General features: G+C 35.9%; 1 protein-coding gene across 1 annotated transcript; it reads right to left on the bottom strand.

The window, feature by feature from the left end:
* Positions 1–7,716: 7,716 nt before the first annotated feature.
* On the bottom strand, positions 7,717–18,337 carry LOC110377873 (uncharacterized). Its single transcript, XM_049847573.2, has 10 exons — positions 17,934–18,337; positions 17,263–17,397; positions 15,182–15,377; positions 14,662–14,923; positions 13,300–14,139; positions 12,604–12,737; positions 9,871–9,994; positions 9,321–9,590; positions 8,783–8,968; positions 7,717–8,418 (listed from the first exon to the last, which is right to left on the bottom strand). The coding sequence occupies exons 1-10, from the start codon at positions 18,142–18,144 to the stop codon at positions 8,323–8,325; spliced, it is 2,454 nt and encodes an 817-aa protein (XP_049703530.2). The 5' UTR covers positions 18,145–18,337; the 3' UTR covers positions 7,717–8,322.
* Positions 18,338–18,427: the final 90 nt, after the last annotated feature.

Genomic DNA, 18,427 nt, shown 5'->3' with positions numbered 1-18,427 from the left:
GAATCTCGATAACTAGTACGACATGCACATTGCCAAATTCATTCTTTCCCAACATACAAACAAAATACCTTCACATAACAAAATATATGAAAGTTCTAGCCAAAACAATACAGCAGCATTTTCACAGATATTAGCCTGCAACAGTAGTCGTTTGTCACGACTAGTGAGACATATTTCCTAGCTAGACCATCTGTTGTCTAGACTAGACTGAATCTAGACTAGATTACAGTAATACGTAGTGGAATAAAGGGAATCAGACGAATTTACTGGCTGTCTTTTGTGGGCACTGAAAAATTTGATAGGGTAAATGCAGTTTTTACTGTCAGAAGAGATATTGGTTTAAAAAAAATCCGATTTAACAACTTAGACTTACATTATGATTGCCAATGATTTGCCAAGACTGAGAGAGAAAATATGTTTTTTTTTTATTTTTTATTTCTAAGTACGAACTTTAGTGTTTCTGAAACGTCCCATCCTGCTTCTTATGTTTATGTATAGTGCTAGTTTAGCTTTTATAATTATAAACAAATGATATTTTCAAGAATATAAAACTAAACTTTACCCACAAACAAATGACACTATTCCTATCAGCTAAATAGCATAGTTAATATTTTATTCCTGACATCTACAAATCGACAAAATGTACTAGATAGTAGATACTTGTTTATATTAATATAAATTGGTGGTCTCAGCTGTTTACTCCGTTTGTTATGCTACCACCCCCTCTCCCCCGCACCCCTTTAGATATGAGTGGGTGCACTTACCAGGAACATGAATCTATTCATGGTAATATTGCTGTTTTAACGGGAAAAACAGTAAGCAATTTTTAGATTCGCAATGTTATTTACTAATTAAACGACTCCAAAATTATAATTTATTTTTTATTTAGTAATTCTATTTCGTCGTCTTTCTGCAATTGTATTGGACACAAAAAACACCTTTGCTTTATAAAAATATTCTGCAACAAACTACCAATTAAACAACAGTATAAACATTCTAACAAGCAACAACAAAACGTAGCAAACATTCCTAGTTTACTGCAGTTCAGAAACAGACGAAACGTGATATTTTATTTACTTTATTCTGCACTTCATACACACTCGTTAACTATTCCTATCCAATTTAAAATAACTAACATTTCAGTTAAAAAGAATAATTTGTAATGTCGAAAGTAATTAAGTTAATGATATAATTTATTGCTGAATTAATTTAGAAGGGTGGATGAACAAAAAGTAAGGAAGGGCGCAATTAGCGGGAGGATGGAAATTTGTAACTTCACCCTACTTGCTGAAATTGAGAGGCGGCTAAGTTGTTGAATAAAAGCAGCTGCGATATAGTTGCGAGCGAAATTGTGTTTTTAAAGTGCTTTAATAAGAAGTGAAAGAGGTTTTTTTTGTATTAAATTTATATTTAAGTATCCATTTCAGTGAAGACTTTCACATGTAAGAGAAGCTACTTGATATAATTGAATCGTATGTATGTATCAGTTGCATTGAAAATATAATAGATAAGTAGTGATTTTTTAGATCGGAATTTTCAACCAAACATAAGTAAAAACATCGAAATTAAGAATTAATCTGGGCTATGTTAAAAGAAGCTTAAAGGTAGACTTTTATTAAGTACTCCAAAAATAAAATACAATATTATTATTTCTCCTACGAAGCTAATAGCAACTAATCAAAGCCAATGGGAGCAGTAGCAGCTTAAAGCAACAACTTGTAAACCAGCTGCTTATACCTAAATATAGAATACACTACAGACACTACAGGATGAAATCAAAACATACAAACAAAACATAATACGTACTGTGAACACCTAACACCCACGCAAAACACTTTATAGCTGACGAACAGATGTGTTCACATGTATAAAACATATACAGAAGGATTATTTATCTCCAAAAGAATCAATGGAACTGCTACTACCGCAATCCTGACACACAAAGAGCTAAAAAGTACCAAAATCAGGTAGTAGATTCATAACGCTGCCCAGAATCTGGAAGTTGGTAGTTGATACACCCGTGCATCGGAGAGCACGTAAATGTCGGTCCAGCGCCTGATCTCTCTCCGGTCGTGTCGGATTGCCGCCCCATCGGGCTATGAGGTTACACCTGTGTCGCGCAAATGCTTGTGCACTATAACATGTCCTGTGCAGCTGATAGATTTCCTTAGAGAGAATAGCTACCGTGGATGACAATAGATGGTTCTGCCGTGCAGCTCCCAACCCCTGTCGGAAGTAGATAAGCATTTTTGCACCTACCAGGGCGAGGGCAATGTAAGGAGCGAACCCAGAAAGTATGACGAGTGAGAGGCAGGAATGGAGAGGAAAGACATATTGTGCCGACCCCAAATAAAATTGGGAGAAGCAGGCAGAAGAAGATAATAATGGACGCTCTAACGCCATTAGTACTTATTACTATCTTTACTAATTTATTTACAACTTTCTTTGAATGAAGTGATCCTTCTACATTAAGATTTGGCTTTGTAAACTATGAACGATATTCCTCAGTTATTCATTGCGAGAAGCGAGCCCGTAAAGAGTTACGATTGTTTTACAGAGCTCTGTTTAAATCGTGATGGCTGTGTCTATGTCTGCTATTGTTGAATAATAGCGTTAAGTACCCATCTGTGCTTCGTTTTGTATGATTGTGTTATTTTTAGCCAGTTTGCCAAAAAATGTGAGGTTTTCAATTGGGATGTACGTTATTTTTTGAATCGTGGGTTTTGCCGGAATTAAGCAATAAGTTTTAAGTGCCTGAAAGATAACTGTCTGATCAAGCTTCCATGACAAAGAACTGATCTATGTTTAGGTACACAATTCCAACGCGACGTAGTGACAATCTGAGAAAGGATGATCGTTAGAAATAGCAAATTTTAGGTGTTGAAATGTTTTTGGCAAGGAAAATACTGGTTTACTCAGCTGTATCCACTTAGAAAAGGTTAAGATGAAGTTGAAATGTACCTACCTATATATGTAGAAGGCAAAGGAATAGGTACATATAGGTATTCTGAAGAGTAAATGCAGCTATTTGTTTTATAGAATCGACGGCGTAACTTCCTGTAGGTCGGAGATCGGAAATTGCGCGGTCTTCGATAATGCGTGAGTAAACTAATCACATAGCTACGTGAACACTGAACACATACTGAACTACAGAATAACACTATAGTAGGTAGGTATAAGAAATAAATAAAACTGGAAGGTACCTATTGTAATAAATGAAAAACTTGTAAGATGGTTTTGCTACGGAAAATTTAATGGTGACAAAAGGTACTAGGTGCAATAAGAGCTTGGTGGCCGAATTTCAGACGAATTTATTAGGCAACCTAAATTATTAAACACAAAAAACCTTGACACTAAGGCTTCTTAGGTGATTAAACCTGCAGATCACTCGATAAGTAGAACTTTTTAACGAAAACGAAACTGGTCCTACCACATCAATTAAAAGCCTAACAAAACGAAGAAAACATAATAGATAGATACATACACCAATAAAATAAAGACAAACAGACATACCCAGAGAAAACTCACACCAATACAATAAAAAACAATAACCCGTGACCTTTTAAATAAAATCTAGGTTAACTGGCGGAGTTACGGCCAGTCGCACACAAAGGCGCGAGCGATAATGCTGATTGTAGCATCGTATAGCTAGCGTTTATAGCTGCCTTGTTACGACCGGCTTTATGACGAATCGGTGATACATGATGGGTTTACCAGGAATTTGGTGTGTGAATGTGATTTAATAGGTTTTTCTACCATTGCTATGGTTGCTTCTGGGTAACATAAAGAGACACTGCATCTGCTTATTCCTATACATTTCGTAATCATACCTCTATCAACCTATAAGGTTTCTACCAGGAAAACTGCAAAGAACACAAGTTAACTTGTTTAGTGAACTTGTTAGGGCTGTTGAGATATGGAGGTAGGGGTAGATAGGTAGGTACCTACTCTCAGAGGGGCGAAGAACATAATCATCAGCACTTTCAGTATAACAGAGCCTTTGTACTTTTTTGAAAATATAACAAAATGGACTTACCTACCTGCAGCTTCTTCAGTGATTTTGAAATCGTAGTAACTGCAAACCAAACTATTTTTGACACTATTTTGATTTTCTCATGGAACAACGTAACGTTTCTGGCTCAGCGTATGTATTTGACTTCAGCAACAACCTGCATAAATAAAAAATCCTACTAAATTAACTATTTCTTAGGTAGGTAGGTACAATGACAGGTGCTTATTAGTACACCAAGTTGCCTGGCGTGGGTAGATACTAATTAGGTATTTCATAATTTTTGTAGGTAGCCTATATTCCTATAACTTTGAACCTACTTATATTAGGTACCTAGAGGTACCTACTTATACACGGGTATACATAGTAATAGGTACCTGATACCTACGTAAGAATGTGGTTTTTCGTAAGACAATCCACTTTTAATGTATCATTAAGAATTTATTACGCGAACGTGTTCGGAAAGCCATTTATCTCGGAATTTAATTTAGGATTTCTTGAAGCGATTTTCCGGATTATCCTTTAACGAATAAGAAAAAACTCCGAGCTGAGGAATCTTACGTAATCGAAAGGGCTTTCAAGTAAGACTGATTTATTTCCTCGTACCTACTGTTTCTTTGGTTCGTTGAACAGGACTCAGTAGGGTGCAAAATATTGATCTACTTTAGTACTTAAGCATAGGTCCTAGTAATTACTATTGAGACCAAAAATTAGAATTCTTTCATACTTTTTGGGCGACACAATATAAATAAATTCTAGATAATTATGTTCAAGCCCACACTTGCTTTGAAGATTAACCCCTCTGCTCGACAAGATTTTGACATATTACTTTTCCGTTGATTCGGCGGGAATTTTGAATCGCGACATGGAAGTCAAAAATTTGTACTAACTTTCAACACATGAATTCTAAGTCCGTAATGCCTGATCAGAAGTATTTTAACTATAACTTTAGAGCTCACTTATTTGACAACAATGTGCGAAGGTCAAATGGGGTCAGTTAATTCAGAAAAAGATAATAATTACGGTGTTTCAAAGTCTATCGAAAAGTTAGGCATTTCAAATTTGGTGAAAACTTTCTCAAACACAACACAAACGTCATATTTATAATATTTTCAATCCGTTGCAATACATTTCGTGCACTTATTTATGTAAAAAATCAGCACATAAAATACACAATAAAAATGAACAATTTACAAGATCAAAAAGAAGTAGAGTTTGGAATGGAGTATTTTTTTTTTTTTTTTAAATCAGCGGTGTGCATTCGATAGCTAAATCGGATATTTATTATAAACAATCGAATACCAATTTTATATATACCTATTTTTTAATAGCAACTTATTTCAATTTTATTTATTAATTTTAAATTATAGGTTCAATTTGTTTTTGTTGTTAAGAAAAGAGATATTTAAGTTTTATGAAAGTTTTTAGCATTAAATTTTTATATGTATTATTTATTTTGGTGTTGCGTCATTCGTAATAATTTTTTACTTTAATTGAATTTTTATTACCTATTACGGAATTTTAATTTATTCTTATATTATTTCTCAACAATTCTAAGATTTTTGTTTCGGCGGAGGGTAAGCCTGGTGTTCTGAAATATAATGCAATTTGTAACTACCAAAGTAATGTACTTATTTGATGATAAGAAACAATAATAATAAATTGATTGATTTTAAAGTCACCAAATATTTTTTACCGAATCCCAAAAAGGAGGTGGTTCTCAATTTGGATGTTTGTTTTTGGTCGAAAGGGTATATTCCCCATATTTGTTATTAGGTCCAGGATCTGATGATGGAAACCTTGAGAAATCGAGGGCAACTCTCGAAAATTGTAAGCATAGATAAGGTTATAACTTGACACTCAGATGTATGTCTGATAACACTATGAAACAGTAAAGGTTTGGAGCTGACCTGATGATGGAGACCAGAGAAGGTCGAGGGAACTCGACAATCGAACTTCTCTCGTCTCCATCTCCTTCACTGTTGCAGAGGCCTCGTAAATACGAATAATATAAGCACAAACACGAGAAAGTTTAAATATTCAGTTGTCGAGTTCCCTCGACCTTCACTGGTCTCCATCATCAGGTCAGCTCAAAGCCTTCACTGTTGAATAGTGCTACCAGGCAAACACCTGAGTGATAAGATTTCAACCTATGTCTTTCTGCAACTTTCGAAAGTCGCCCTCAATTTCTCAAGGTTTCATCATCAGATCCTGACCTGATGATAATGGGACCACCTCGAAAGTATACGCTATCAAACAAAAAAAGAATCATCAAAATCGATAAATAAATGGCTGAGTAATCGCGTTACAAACATACAAAAAAAAACGGTCGAATTGAGAACCTCCGCTTTTTGGGAAGTCGGTTAAAAATAAGTCGGCGGCGGCCATCTTTCCATCTTGGACCAGCTTTCGATGAACAGCGAACTATTTGCCCTTTCAAACAATAAAAACGTCATAAAATTTTGCTATAACTACACCTAACTACGGCTCTCGTCAAATAGCTTTGCCGCTCAGTTAAAAAGTTGGAAGTAACGAATCGCCATTAAGTTTGGCAGGTCTACAGGAATCCTGCACATAAAACACCCGAAGAAATAAATAAGTCTTCATTTGCCGTCTTCGGAAACCCTAAAAACCGAAGATTTTTTTTATTCCGGCTACAACGTATTTTCTACCACTGATTTTCTAGCATTTTTTTTCAAAATAAATTAAGTCATTTTACTTTTCCTAATTTATTTTCGGATTATGGTACCGTATACAAAAGTGCAATTTAGTAATATTATAATATCAAATAATATAAAATTATTAAATCGATTCTTTATTTTAACGAATCGGATCATTCGATGCAAAACTTCTATCACCGTCGCCATCTTGTCTATGCGTCTTCAAATTTAAAAAAACAACTAATGTAAACAAACATGGCGAGTTCGATCAGAATTCCCGGTAATTACGATTGGATTTTAAAAAGGTATATTTCTAACGGGATGCTAAATATGAAAGGTTTGAATGCGTAAAAATAATTTAAATTTATTTAGTTATTTTATTTAGTACTCACAAATGTGGTTTGATTGGAAAGAAAATAAATATGAGCGTAAATAATTAGGAAAGTGTATGACTGATTCGCAGACCCCAATTGGGGTCTAAACCGAGCTTACGGTGACATTGATGTTCAGACCCCGATTGGGGTCCGCTACGGATTTGACGGTTAAACCGCTGTTACAAAAATCCAACTGTGTTACAAAAATGTCTCGTGTGAACGTAGGTACGGCAACAGAAATAAATGTCACTTCTTACATTCCGTACCTGAGCTACAAATAGAACCCGCTGTGAATAACTAAAATGTAATTCAGATATTCTAAATAACATTCCGTATTGCAATCACGTAGCCACCCAATTTACTATCAGTTTCAACGTAATATCAACCTTATTGGTGTTAAAATAAGGGTGAATATGGGTTGTTAGTGTGCTACCACCGTCAGGCGTGTATTTTATTTGATACTGATGAGTTTGAATGCTGTTAATTAAGCTGTAATTTGGTTTGTAATAAGGTTTACTGAGAATCGTGGTTTACATCAGATAGTTCGTAAATAGGCTAAGGTATGTATGACGATGAAGCTATATTATAATATCATATCCATGATCTCTAATAATAAAAACACACGAACATGAATTTTGTAGCAATATTTTAAGGGTTCAATAAAAAAACTTAATAATCTTAACAAAATTTATTATTTACAAAATACACAAAATATTTACAAAAAACTTAAATCAATTGTTGCTATCGATTTACGTAAAACATAACTTATTCTATTGACAATGTGCTCAAAATTATTACCAGTTACAAAAATATTTTATAAACTTCTTACTTTTGTGTTTAAGTATAATATTGAGTCCTATGAATAAATCTCTTTCATACAATTAAAGTCACTATAATAAAGCATTCTGGTGTAGAAATTGTAATTAACAATTATTTTTAACAATATCAATTTGCTAATGTTGTATGTATAACAATTAGGTACAATATGTAGCTAACAATATCTTTGTGACATCTACAATAATGTAGGAAAATTAAATGCCATACGTAAAAAAACAGAGCATTTATTTTACATAATAACTTTATTGTCTTTGCAAAAACATAAATATATCTGCGTCTTCTGAATTGAACATATTTATCAGATATACTATACAAAAAACTGTCGTATATTGGCTAATAATAATTAATTTACTCTATGAATTAGTCTCACAGTATTATTTGGGCTTAGTGAAGCCAAACAGTTAAGCGCTTGAAGCGGCTGAACGCTCAAGTAGTCAGTAAATCAATCAGAATGAATCTCGTCGGCTACTTGTTGCCACTTCGCCACCAAGTTCGATACCGATTTGTGTTTCAATCCCATTGATGCTGATATTTTTACCTGGAACAAGACAATTTAATGTTAACATGAATACGACGACAAGCAACAACGTCATTTTTGGTGTCTCTGTTCTACTCCAAAAGTTCTTTAAATTCTAATGTTTTTTCTAAATATTTAATTCTAAATTTTTTGCATTAAATGCTTGTATGTGCGCTCGTATTCCTGCACTCCGGCAATAAAACGGGTTAAAAGTTTTTAGAGTTGTGTGAATTTGTTACTGGCTGCCTAATTTAAAGAGTCAAAAGCGTATTAAAAATTATAATATCTGTGGGAATAGCCCCTCTAAAGCTACTCGTACGAGTTTACACAGAGATCACATTTTTTAAGGTCTTGGACTAGGGGTAGAAAATATTGTCATACTCACTTTAGATTTCTTCTTGATAGTTTTAACGTCTTTATCCTTATCTGGCTTATCTCTATGTTTGTCCTTAGTATCCACGGGTTCAGGCGAGTTGGAAGCCGTATGTGGCCCGGAAGTTTGCTTCTCTAGTTCTGCTATGTCGCTGTAGAATGACGCCAGTTCGTCGCCTATCTCTTGTTTTTGTTCTGACTGCAATCAGGAAAATAATGGTAAGTAAATGGTTATTTCTGAAATTGCTGATAGCAATTTTTTGTTGAATATGATCCATAGATCACTTGAACTAAGTGACTGTGTTAAGTATTAGCAATTTTTAGCTACAAGGAAATATTATGTTCATTATTTAACTTAAAAAATCGTTCTCAACTAGCGGGTTGCTTGTTTGTAAGATGATTGAAAAATTGTTTCTGGAGTGACATTCTTGAGACAAAATCATAATAAAAAATTGAATTAATATAAGCCAATGACGGTATAGTTTCAACAGTCTCACAAGATCAACAGTCCCAAAAAACTGAATCATCCGCAAAAAGAACCAAACACTCACATTAGCAGGCAAAGGCGGCAAATCATCGCACCCCGGCGGCGGCGGGTCAACCCAAGCCGGAGGGGGCGGAGTCCTAGCTCTCGGCCACAAACCCTGGACCCCAGCACTGTGTGACGCCACTGACGGCGCCAAGCTCCCAGTCGGGACGTGGGTCGACAAGGATGGTGGCGGCGGCGTGACGGCTCGAGACCACGTGGATGGGGGTAAAGTCGGCGGTGGTGGGGCGGACGCTGGGGGTGGCGTTGGTGGTAATGGTGGGGGTATTTCTTCCTGGAAAATAAAGAATTGGGGTTGTTTTATTCTATATATTCGTGGATATATGTTTTTATACATATATTTATAGTAATCATATTTTTTGCAGAACACCCAGTCGATTATTTTTTTTTCGCAATTTATGGAGTAGCCACTAGCCTATTATCGAATTTCATTTCTGTATTTAATTGGTTTATTTTAATGTGTGTAATTAGTATTTATTTGTAAGTATGTATTACATTTCTTTACTCCTTAAAAAAATAGACTAAAAAATTCACGAAATCCTTATGTTCCTTACTTTGGCATCAATACCCGGATGAGGCGGCGTGGTACAAATCTCCATATCCGTGTGTGTAGTAGCGGGGTATTCCCACTGGACCAGGCCGTCCGCCTCGCGCCGGTAGCAGTAGCGCCCCTCGGACCTGTGGTGCACAAACGTGACGGTAGAAGCATGGGCAGTGGGGGGCAGGAGCAGCCCGGTAGCTTTAGATAGGGAGGTGAGCTTAAGTTTCTTGAAGGTAAATTGAGAGTATGTACTGACATCAAAACGTTTTTAGAGGTTTTCTCGCGAGTCAAAACGGAGCACACAACAGCATTCCCAAAGAGGGTTGGTGTCAGGCAGGCGGCCGACCATAAAACCTAAGCCGAAACTTATGCAGCGTGAGGAACATGCTGCGCCGACCCCAAATAAAATTGGGATAAGGGCACGAGGATGATGGTGAGCTTAATATATTGAAGGTTTATTGAAATGATCGTTACTCAGTGGTTACCACAAGATGGCCACTGCAGGCGGGGTAGGCCCCGGAAGAGAACGATCTGGACGCTGACAACCCTGACTGGTGGGAGCTCTTTAAGGATCGAGAGGTGTGGAGACGTGATGGGGAGGCCTTTGCCCAGCAGAGGGGCAATAAAAAATTTAATGACGTTATTTTTCAAATTAAATCTGCAAAAAATATCTAAATAAAGTTGCCGGAATACACCAAGGTAGACGATATTTTTGAAGTACAGGGCCAGCAATGTCAAGCTGTCAGAAAGGCCAGGGTGTTGCCACCGACAGAAACTTCTAGGAGGTATGTATAAATACACGATGACCATATACCAATTCTGAGAAGACAATTTACTGTCAAGGATATTTTTTTGTTGAGAATGTCACGTTGGAGAAGCTTTACCCGACCGAGGAAGTGTATGTGCAATATATTATGCTGTGGGTGAACCTAATAAATAACAAGGGGCACATGACCAGAAGAATATGACTTTCAATATGACATTATTTTATAGAAAATTTAATTCAAATAATTATCGAAGAATCTTAAATTATTTCTCTTTTTTTCTACAAAACTTAAGATCACCACAACGCTATCTAAAAGTATGGGGCAAACTTATCTAATGACAAATAAAACCGCATACTTAAACCCGTGCTCCGGATTTGTGTCCGCCGTCAAAATTAAAAGAAAAACAAAAGAAAATTGCGTTCCAAAATGGCGGACACAAGGAATCCTCAAAATCCTTTACACGACAGTCTCGCATCAGCGTTCTAGAAAAGATCAAAGCATATTATTCACGAAATATGTAAAAATATTTGGCAAAGAGTTTTGTTTTCTCACCAACTCCTGCGCAGTCGCGACGACTCGACGTCCGGCCCCCGGCGATCTTCTGTCTTCTTCACACTTATAGCTAAGACGTTGCCGACTCTTTTATTCTCAGTTTTCGGGTTAACAAAACATTAAAGAAACTAGATGTTTAGAATGAAGTTTTTATTCTTACATAATAAACTAATCACAGAAAAATTATCACAGTTTGTTGCAAATTTAATACAGTTCAAATAAAGTGTTTAATATTGTGAGGAGGTTTCGTTCTCTTACCTTGAAATTACAATAAATAATATGAATATTTTAATACATTCAAAAATGTTTTAAAGACTTCAGACTAGATTAAACATAACAATTGTCGATGTTGAATGCAAAAGAAATTTCATGAAACACAGTTTTTGCATCGCATTAAGACAGTGTTGGTACAAAAGAAGAACAAATGTCCTTCCAATTTCAAGAAGAATTAATTAGTATCATCAAATCTGACTTGACTTGATTCAAATAGTTCGATCAAATCAACTCAAAATACATACGTACCACTGAATGTGATATTCTGTCAAAATATTACGATTGGATATCGAAAGAAACTTTCAAAATCTTGCAGCATCTTGCATTGCTAAATTACACAGTAAAATATTAATTGATGTAACTTCAAAAGTAAGTTATATGAAAAAAGTAAAAAAAGTTAGGAAATTATTTTGCTGTGAATTATGCAATGCAAAGTAACAGTGCAGTAAATTTTAAATTGTTCCAAATTCCAACAGTTGTTTAGACCTTGAATTTTAGCGTTTTGACCAAAATTCAAGGCAGTCACAGAAATAAATGATAACCAAAAAGAGGTCCAAAAAAGTCCATAAAAGTTCAGTCCGCACCGTTCGAAACACTGAAGTTCCGTAAGTCCAAAAACAAAGACTCCACTATAAATAGCCCATTTTTTAAAAGGGGGTAAAATGTATAAGGGTTTATTCGCTGTTAAGTTTGTCGTTTTTAATTAATCACTTTTTTATTTTTTCTATCCAATGTTGTCTATTACCTACCGACAAGGATATAAAATCGTTGTTAGAATACTGTGTTTCTTTGATATTGATTTATTAAACCCAGTAAAAATAAAATTGCAATAATCTTCGAAAATTCTGTCAAAAGTTAGAAAATCGGTCATTTCTTCAAACAAAAGTAAATTCTTGTAAACTGTTGTACATAACAAGAAAGTTCCACTGGTCGATCCCAAATTGTGTAGCTTTGACAGCAGCACGTATATTTATTTTCTCCGTTTTGAACCGACTTCTTAAAAAAGGGTTCTAAATTCTTAAATTTTTTTATTATCGAAATGAATTTTCCTTTTGAACTGATCCTCGAGAAGTGTACGCGATCAAACGCAACGCGACATAAACCCTTGTACATGGTTGCGCGAGTCGTGTGTGCGGAGGCGCGTGGGGTAGTACCTCTGGAAGCTGGCGCTCCAGCCCGCCGGCGCCGCGCGCGCCTCGTGCCGCGCCAGCGCCGCCAGCGCGCCGCCCGCCCAGCGCCGCCAGTAGCCCGCGCCCAAAGCGCCGAACCGGAACGCCGCTACCAACGTCTGTGTACAACGAGAGGTCCATAAGTACATGTTGTTCAAGTACGATGAGTAATAACATGGTGTTATTCAAAACATTCAATCACTCTTACACCTCACGATGTGACGCCGAAAAGTCGTGCCAAATATGCCTAATATGAAAGGACGCCAGAAATAAAGTTACGAAAACAAAATACAGCTGAGCAAGGGACAAAACTGTCACTGCCGTCAACATTAAAATGCAAAAGCCAAAAAATCATGTTTGATACATGGAAACCTATCAAAATAGATACTGAATTTTGTTGAAAATATGTTTTGTCAAAGCAGCAATAGTAATACATCTTCTACTTCCATGAATATTTCAACTCTCAAAATATCATGATTACAACAAATACAACAAAGTCTTAGAAGAGATCTCAATTTTACCCTGTAGGTACAAAAGCCCAAAAATAATTTTGTTGTTACGAAACACAAAACCTCCTTTCAGGTTTCCCACATTTCCGTATTTACGCTCAAAAACCAATATTGAACCCATTCAAGGTCACAACACACATCTGGTTAAACATACAAATAAAAAACTACATACCTGCATCTGTATTAACATTTCCTGCACGGGCGTCACCACGCACGGCTGCAATTGATTTAAGTACTTCAACTTAGCCTCCAAAAGCTCAGTAAGATCATCCAAATCTTCATCCTTTTTATCCTCATTCAATGTCTCACCCTTCGTAAACATTAATCCATTACCATAATTAATCGCATTCTTTGGACTTTCATTTTCATCTTCGTCTTTAGAAAAACCTAAACCGGTTCTCTCGTTTGAAAATCCTTCAATGAATTGGGAGTACTTGGTTGTGTACGCTGGCTCTTCCCCCCTTTTACGGTCGGGTAATACAGAGTTTGATATTCTGAGTTTCTTCTTCCCAACATCTCTACGTTCTTCTGAATCTATTAGGTACAAGTTAACTCCTTTCTTTTCGTTTGTGTCAACTTTCTTTTCTTCATTATCTATTTCTATTGGAAGAGGAGGCGTGGGAGGTATTGACGGAGGGGTAATTGGTGTTTCATCAATATTTTGTATACTTGGGAACAAAGGCTTAGCTTCAATAGGTGGTGTAACATCACCCTTAGGGGAGCTTTTGCCACTGATTGTACCATCAACTTTTTTTGTCTTAACTACTTTTGGTAATTCTCTTTTCTCAATCTCTTCTAATAATTCATCTATGTTAGCATTGCCTTTTGAAATACTTTCTTCTCTTTTTGGTGTATTGCTGCCCGATCTGGGATCTTCTTCGATCATCTTTTGAAGGTCTTTTGGTAATTCTCCACCTAATTTTTCTAATAGTTTGGCTTTGTTTTTAAGTCTAAGGAATAAGGCGCTTTCATCTTGACTGTCTTCATCATTTGTTTTGTCTGATCTTTTTTCCTTTGGAAATAAAACATCATTATTTAAATCACTTGCTTCATCAGTACTTACTTAATCCTAAATCAAAGTGATATTGGTACCTCAGATTGAAAACTTTAAACCCATCACATTGCTTGATAATGTATCAAAGATATTGCGAAATATTGATCTAACTCAAACTAGTGATATATTTTGTTTGTTATTTACTACAAAACATACCAGAAGTACATGAATTAAATCAATGGAAAACCATGTGAAATCAACTCCCGTGATAAGTTACCAAAGAAGGTTATTTCAAATGGTTGTTATGATTTTACATACAATGGTGAATAGGCAATATAATAGGCGATATAAAAAGATAAAAAACAAAACGTAATTGTAATATACATAAGAAAATGTATTTCTCAATATAATGAAACATTATTCTTTAGCATTATTCAGTTGCATTTCTCATCATAGGTACCATTCAATGCTGCTTTCTGCACACAATATTTTATACAAATGACATATAACAGAACTATTTATAACATTTTTCATACATACCTCTTTAACACTATTCTCAGGTGATTTCGGTCCATTATTCATCAACTCAGGGGGCAGTTCCGGTCCAATCGGTACAGTATAGTTCTGTTTCGGAGGTAATGCAGGTCCATACTCCACGGGTTTTACTTTAGGCTTCTTGTGGGGAACTGTTGGCTTAGGTTGGGGTTTTGGTAAAGGCGGTGCCTGTGGTTTGGTTGGTGTTTCTGCCTCATCATTAGATTCAGAATCTGAGTTGTGGTATGATGTTATCAGCTCAATTTTTCTGTAAATGATGATAAAATTAAGGTTATAAACGGAAATGTAAAACTAATGTTTTTCTTCAACAAGTCAAGGTATATTCAAGGGTTTTGAGGCACAAAATTTGTTTGAATTTTAAGGGATTCACTGGTAATAAAAAGTTCCAGTGAATATGTAGGCAGTAGAATTATTTTGCAGCTTTAGACTTCTTCTAAAACTCTGCTTACTAGGCAAGTCTATAACCTACAAAAGTAAAAATAAATTAAATATTGTAGATACTTACTCATCTTCATCATCGCTATGGCTCCGTTTCTTGCCATACTTGTTACCCTTGTCTTTATTCCCGATGCTGTTCCGGTCAGTCTTTTTGGGTAGTTTATTGGAAGACTTGCTCACTACTTTGTTGTTTTGCGAGTTTTGTTTCTCTGCTAACGCTTGCTGGTACAGTTGCCACTCTTCCGCTGATACTTCTGCTGAACCTGATAAGTATTACAGTTATATGTAATTAAATGCTCACTCATAAAATATCAAATGAATAAGATGACATCATAACAATGTGGTATGTAGATTGCAGTGGCGTAGCGTGGGTATCTGCCGCCCGGGGCAGTTGTCGATTTTGCCGCCCCTTCCCGTGTATTTTTTTTAACAAGTGTTGCTGGCCGTTTGTCATTTTTAACCGACTTCAAAAATAAGAGATTTTTTTGTATCGACGTTAAAAATCAGCAAATGACCCTTCCCGCTGTGGGTTAGCAGCGTTGAGGGAGTGTCAGAGTCTTACTGTAAGCAAATGCAAATAAAGAAAAACTTGCCTATGTAGTTTCCAAATGCGCGAGCGAAGCGAGCGCGAAATTTTTATCGGAATTAAAACAAAAATTACGTAAAATTTAGCCCAAACGTACTTAGCTTTTTGTTTGTTGACAGATGCAAAAATAAGGGCATATCGTTTTTAAATACGCGAGCGAAGCGAGCGCGAAATTTTTATCGGTTTAAAACAAAAATTACGTAAAATTTTGCCCAAACGTACTTTTAACGTTTTGTTTGTTGACAAATGCAAAAAAAAAACTTTTTTACAAAAAAAATTAACCGACTTCCCAAAACACTAAAAAGCAAAAAAAAACTATTTTTAGGTGCATCGGCCTAGAAGTCGGTGTCTAATGGATGTTACTAAGTTAATTTTGCCACCGACTTCTAGGCCGATGCACCTAAAAATAGTTTTTTTTTGCTTTTTAGTGTTTTGGGAAGTCGGTTAAATTTTTTTGTAAAAAAGTTTTTTATTTAAAGCTTTTCAGTGATACGAATCGTTGTCACTATCCATACAAGTGGGAAGTTCTCATCAATACAAAGAATATAAGTCCAAATACGAGGTATTTTACATATTCAGTTGTCGAGTTCCCTTGACCTTCTCTGGTCTCCATCATCAGATCAGCTCCAAACCGTCACTGTTGCAAAGGTCTTGTCAATACAAATAATTTAAGCCCAAACACGAGGTAGTTTACATATTCAGTTGTCGAGTTCCCTCGACCCTCTCTGGTTTCCATCATCAGATCAGCTCCAAATCTTCGCTTTTGAATAGTGCTTTGAGGCGTTCACCTGAGTGTCAAGTTTTTACCCTATGTATGCCTACAACTTTCGAAGGTTGCCCTCGATTTCTCAGGGTTTCCATCATCAGATCCTGACCTGATGACTATGGGACCAACTGGCAGCTATTCCGAGTCGAACAAAAAAAGAATCACGTAAATCGGTCTATAAACCTCGGAGTAAACGATGTACATACATAGAAAAAAAAAAAAACATACCGGCCGAATTGATAACCTCCTCCTTTTTGCCGAATTGATAACCTCCTCCTTTTTACAGTTCTGAATACGCGAGCGAAGCGAGCGCGAAATTGTAATTATTTAAGAGTCAAAACCAAAATTACGTAAAATGTAGTGTCACGTGTATTTTAAGTACCTAACATAAATAATTTTAAGTTTAAAAAGTTTCAACTTACTTGTTTAATGTTTTGTTATTGTTAAACAGTTTTATGTAGCGGCGGAGATACTAGTTGCGAACAATATTTTTTTTTTAATTGGGTAAATTTTGCCGCCCCCTAAAAGCTGCCGCCTGGGGAATTTGCCCCCCCTGCCCCCCCCACGCTACGCCACTGGTAGATTGACATTAAAAGAATATGCATGTTTTAGTCCTTATTTGATTGTTTGGTCCAAACATACCCAAAGATTATGCTCAAAACAGGATTTTCATTGATAATATGATACTACTATAGGAGTGTGAATTCTATGTGGATTAACAATTTGACTGTCTTTCTTCAAATATCTTCAATTTACTGTCAAAATTGGTATCTTTCCAAAATAAACATCTATTTACCTGCTACATGCAACTGTTGCTGTGCCAACTTGAGTGCCAGTAGGTACTCGGGAGGAGCCTCCCATGTCACCGCATTGGTGAGTTGGTTCCAGTAGTATGTGAAACCACTGGACTCATCGTAACAGGCTGACCATGCTGTGAACATAAATATTTTTCATGTTAGGTTAATATGTTTCTTTTTTTTCAGAAATTGTAACAGTTCCATTCTAATTTCAATAATGAAATGTTACTTGTACATACACACAAACATGACTTATATGAAATTGAAATGAAATTATTTTTATATTTACAAGTAAAACCTATATAAAACAACAATAGACTTGAATTATTGCTTTGGTTTTCCTCATACTGTGCAACAATTTACAGTCAATTATGACTGTGACTAATTTCAGAATTTAGTTAATTAGAAGGAAAACAAGTTTAGATACACTAAAGTAAGTAATTAAGATCAAACATGATTCTTTTCCCTTCAGACTGTAACTTATTTATATTATTACAAGATAAAACCTTTTGTAAACAACAGACTATATCTGAAGGTTTTTGCTATTTATACCAAAGGATGTATTCATTAGTCATCAAGCATGATTCTTTAACCTTCAACAAGGCCTGAGGCTGAGAAAAAATCATTCTGGTTTAAAATATTTGGGTATTTATGAGTGTAAAACACTTACGGCAATGGGCTATAGGCGCAGGGTGCACGGCGGCGGCGTTCGCAGCGGCCACAGATGCATTTGCATAATTCTGCCCAGGCAATGGGGCTACAAAACTCTTCCTAGTGTTAGGCTCAGGCGGCAATGGCGGAGCACGCATTCCATCATCAGAATCATCGTCAGAATCGCCATAATTCGCCAGCAAACCAGCCAGCGGGTTAGATTTGCTCATTGCGGAAAAAAATCACTCAATATTTTCCAAACACAATATAACACGTTTTAATACGAATACGTTTTAACTTATTTTACACTAGATTTATTTATCATGCAATGCTTTGATATGCGTTTGTTTATGGTTTGTTTTAACAAAACTCCTTTTCTAGGAAAAAAAACATTTTCAACACGCTCACTCAGATTCGCACGTTTGACACATAATAATCGCCATTTTGAGCGAAAAGTTTTTTTGACATGTGCGTTTCGTTTCATGCCGATGATGAAAGAAGAATCCGCTTTAT

This window comes from Helicoverpa armigera, chromosome 7, assembly GCF_030705265.1.
Source record: "Helicoverpa armigera isolate CAAS_96S chromosome 7, ASM3070526v1, whole genome shotgun sequence".
Taxonomy (NCBI): Eukaryota; Metazoa; Arthropoda; class Insecta; order Lepidoptera; family Noctuidae; genus Helicoverpa; species Helicoverpa armigera.
The sequence above is the reverse complement of the archived record's forward strand: the minus strand, read 5'-3'. Positions and strand labels throughout refer to the sequence as shown.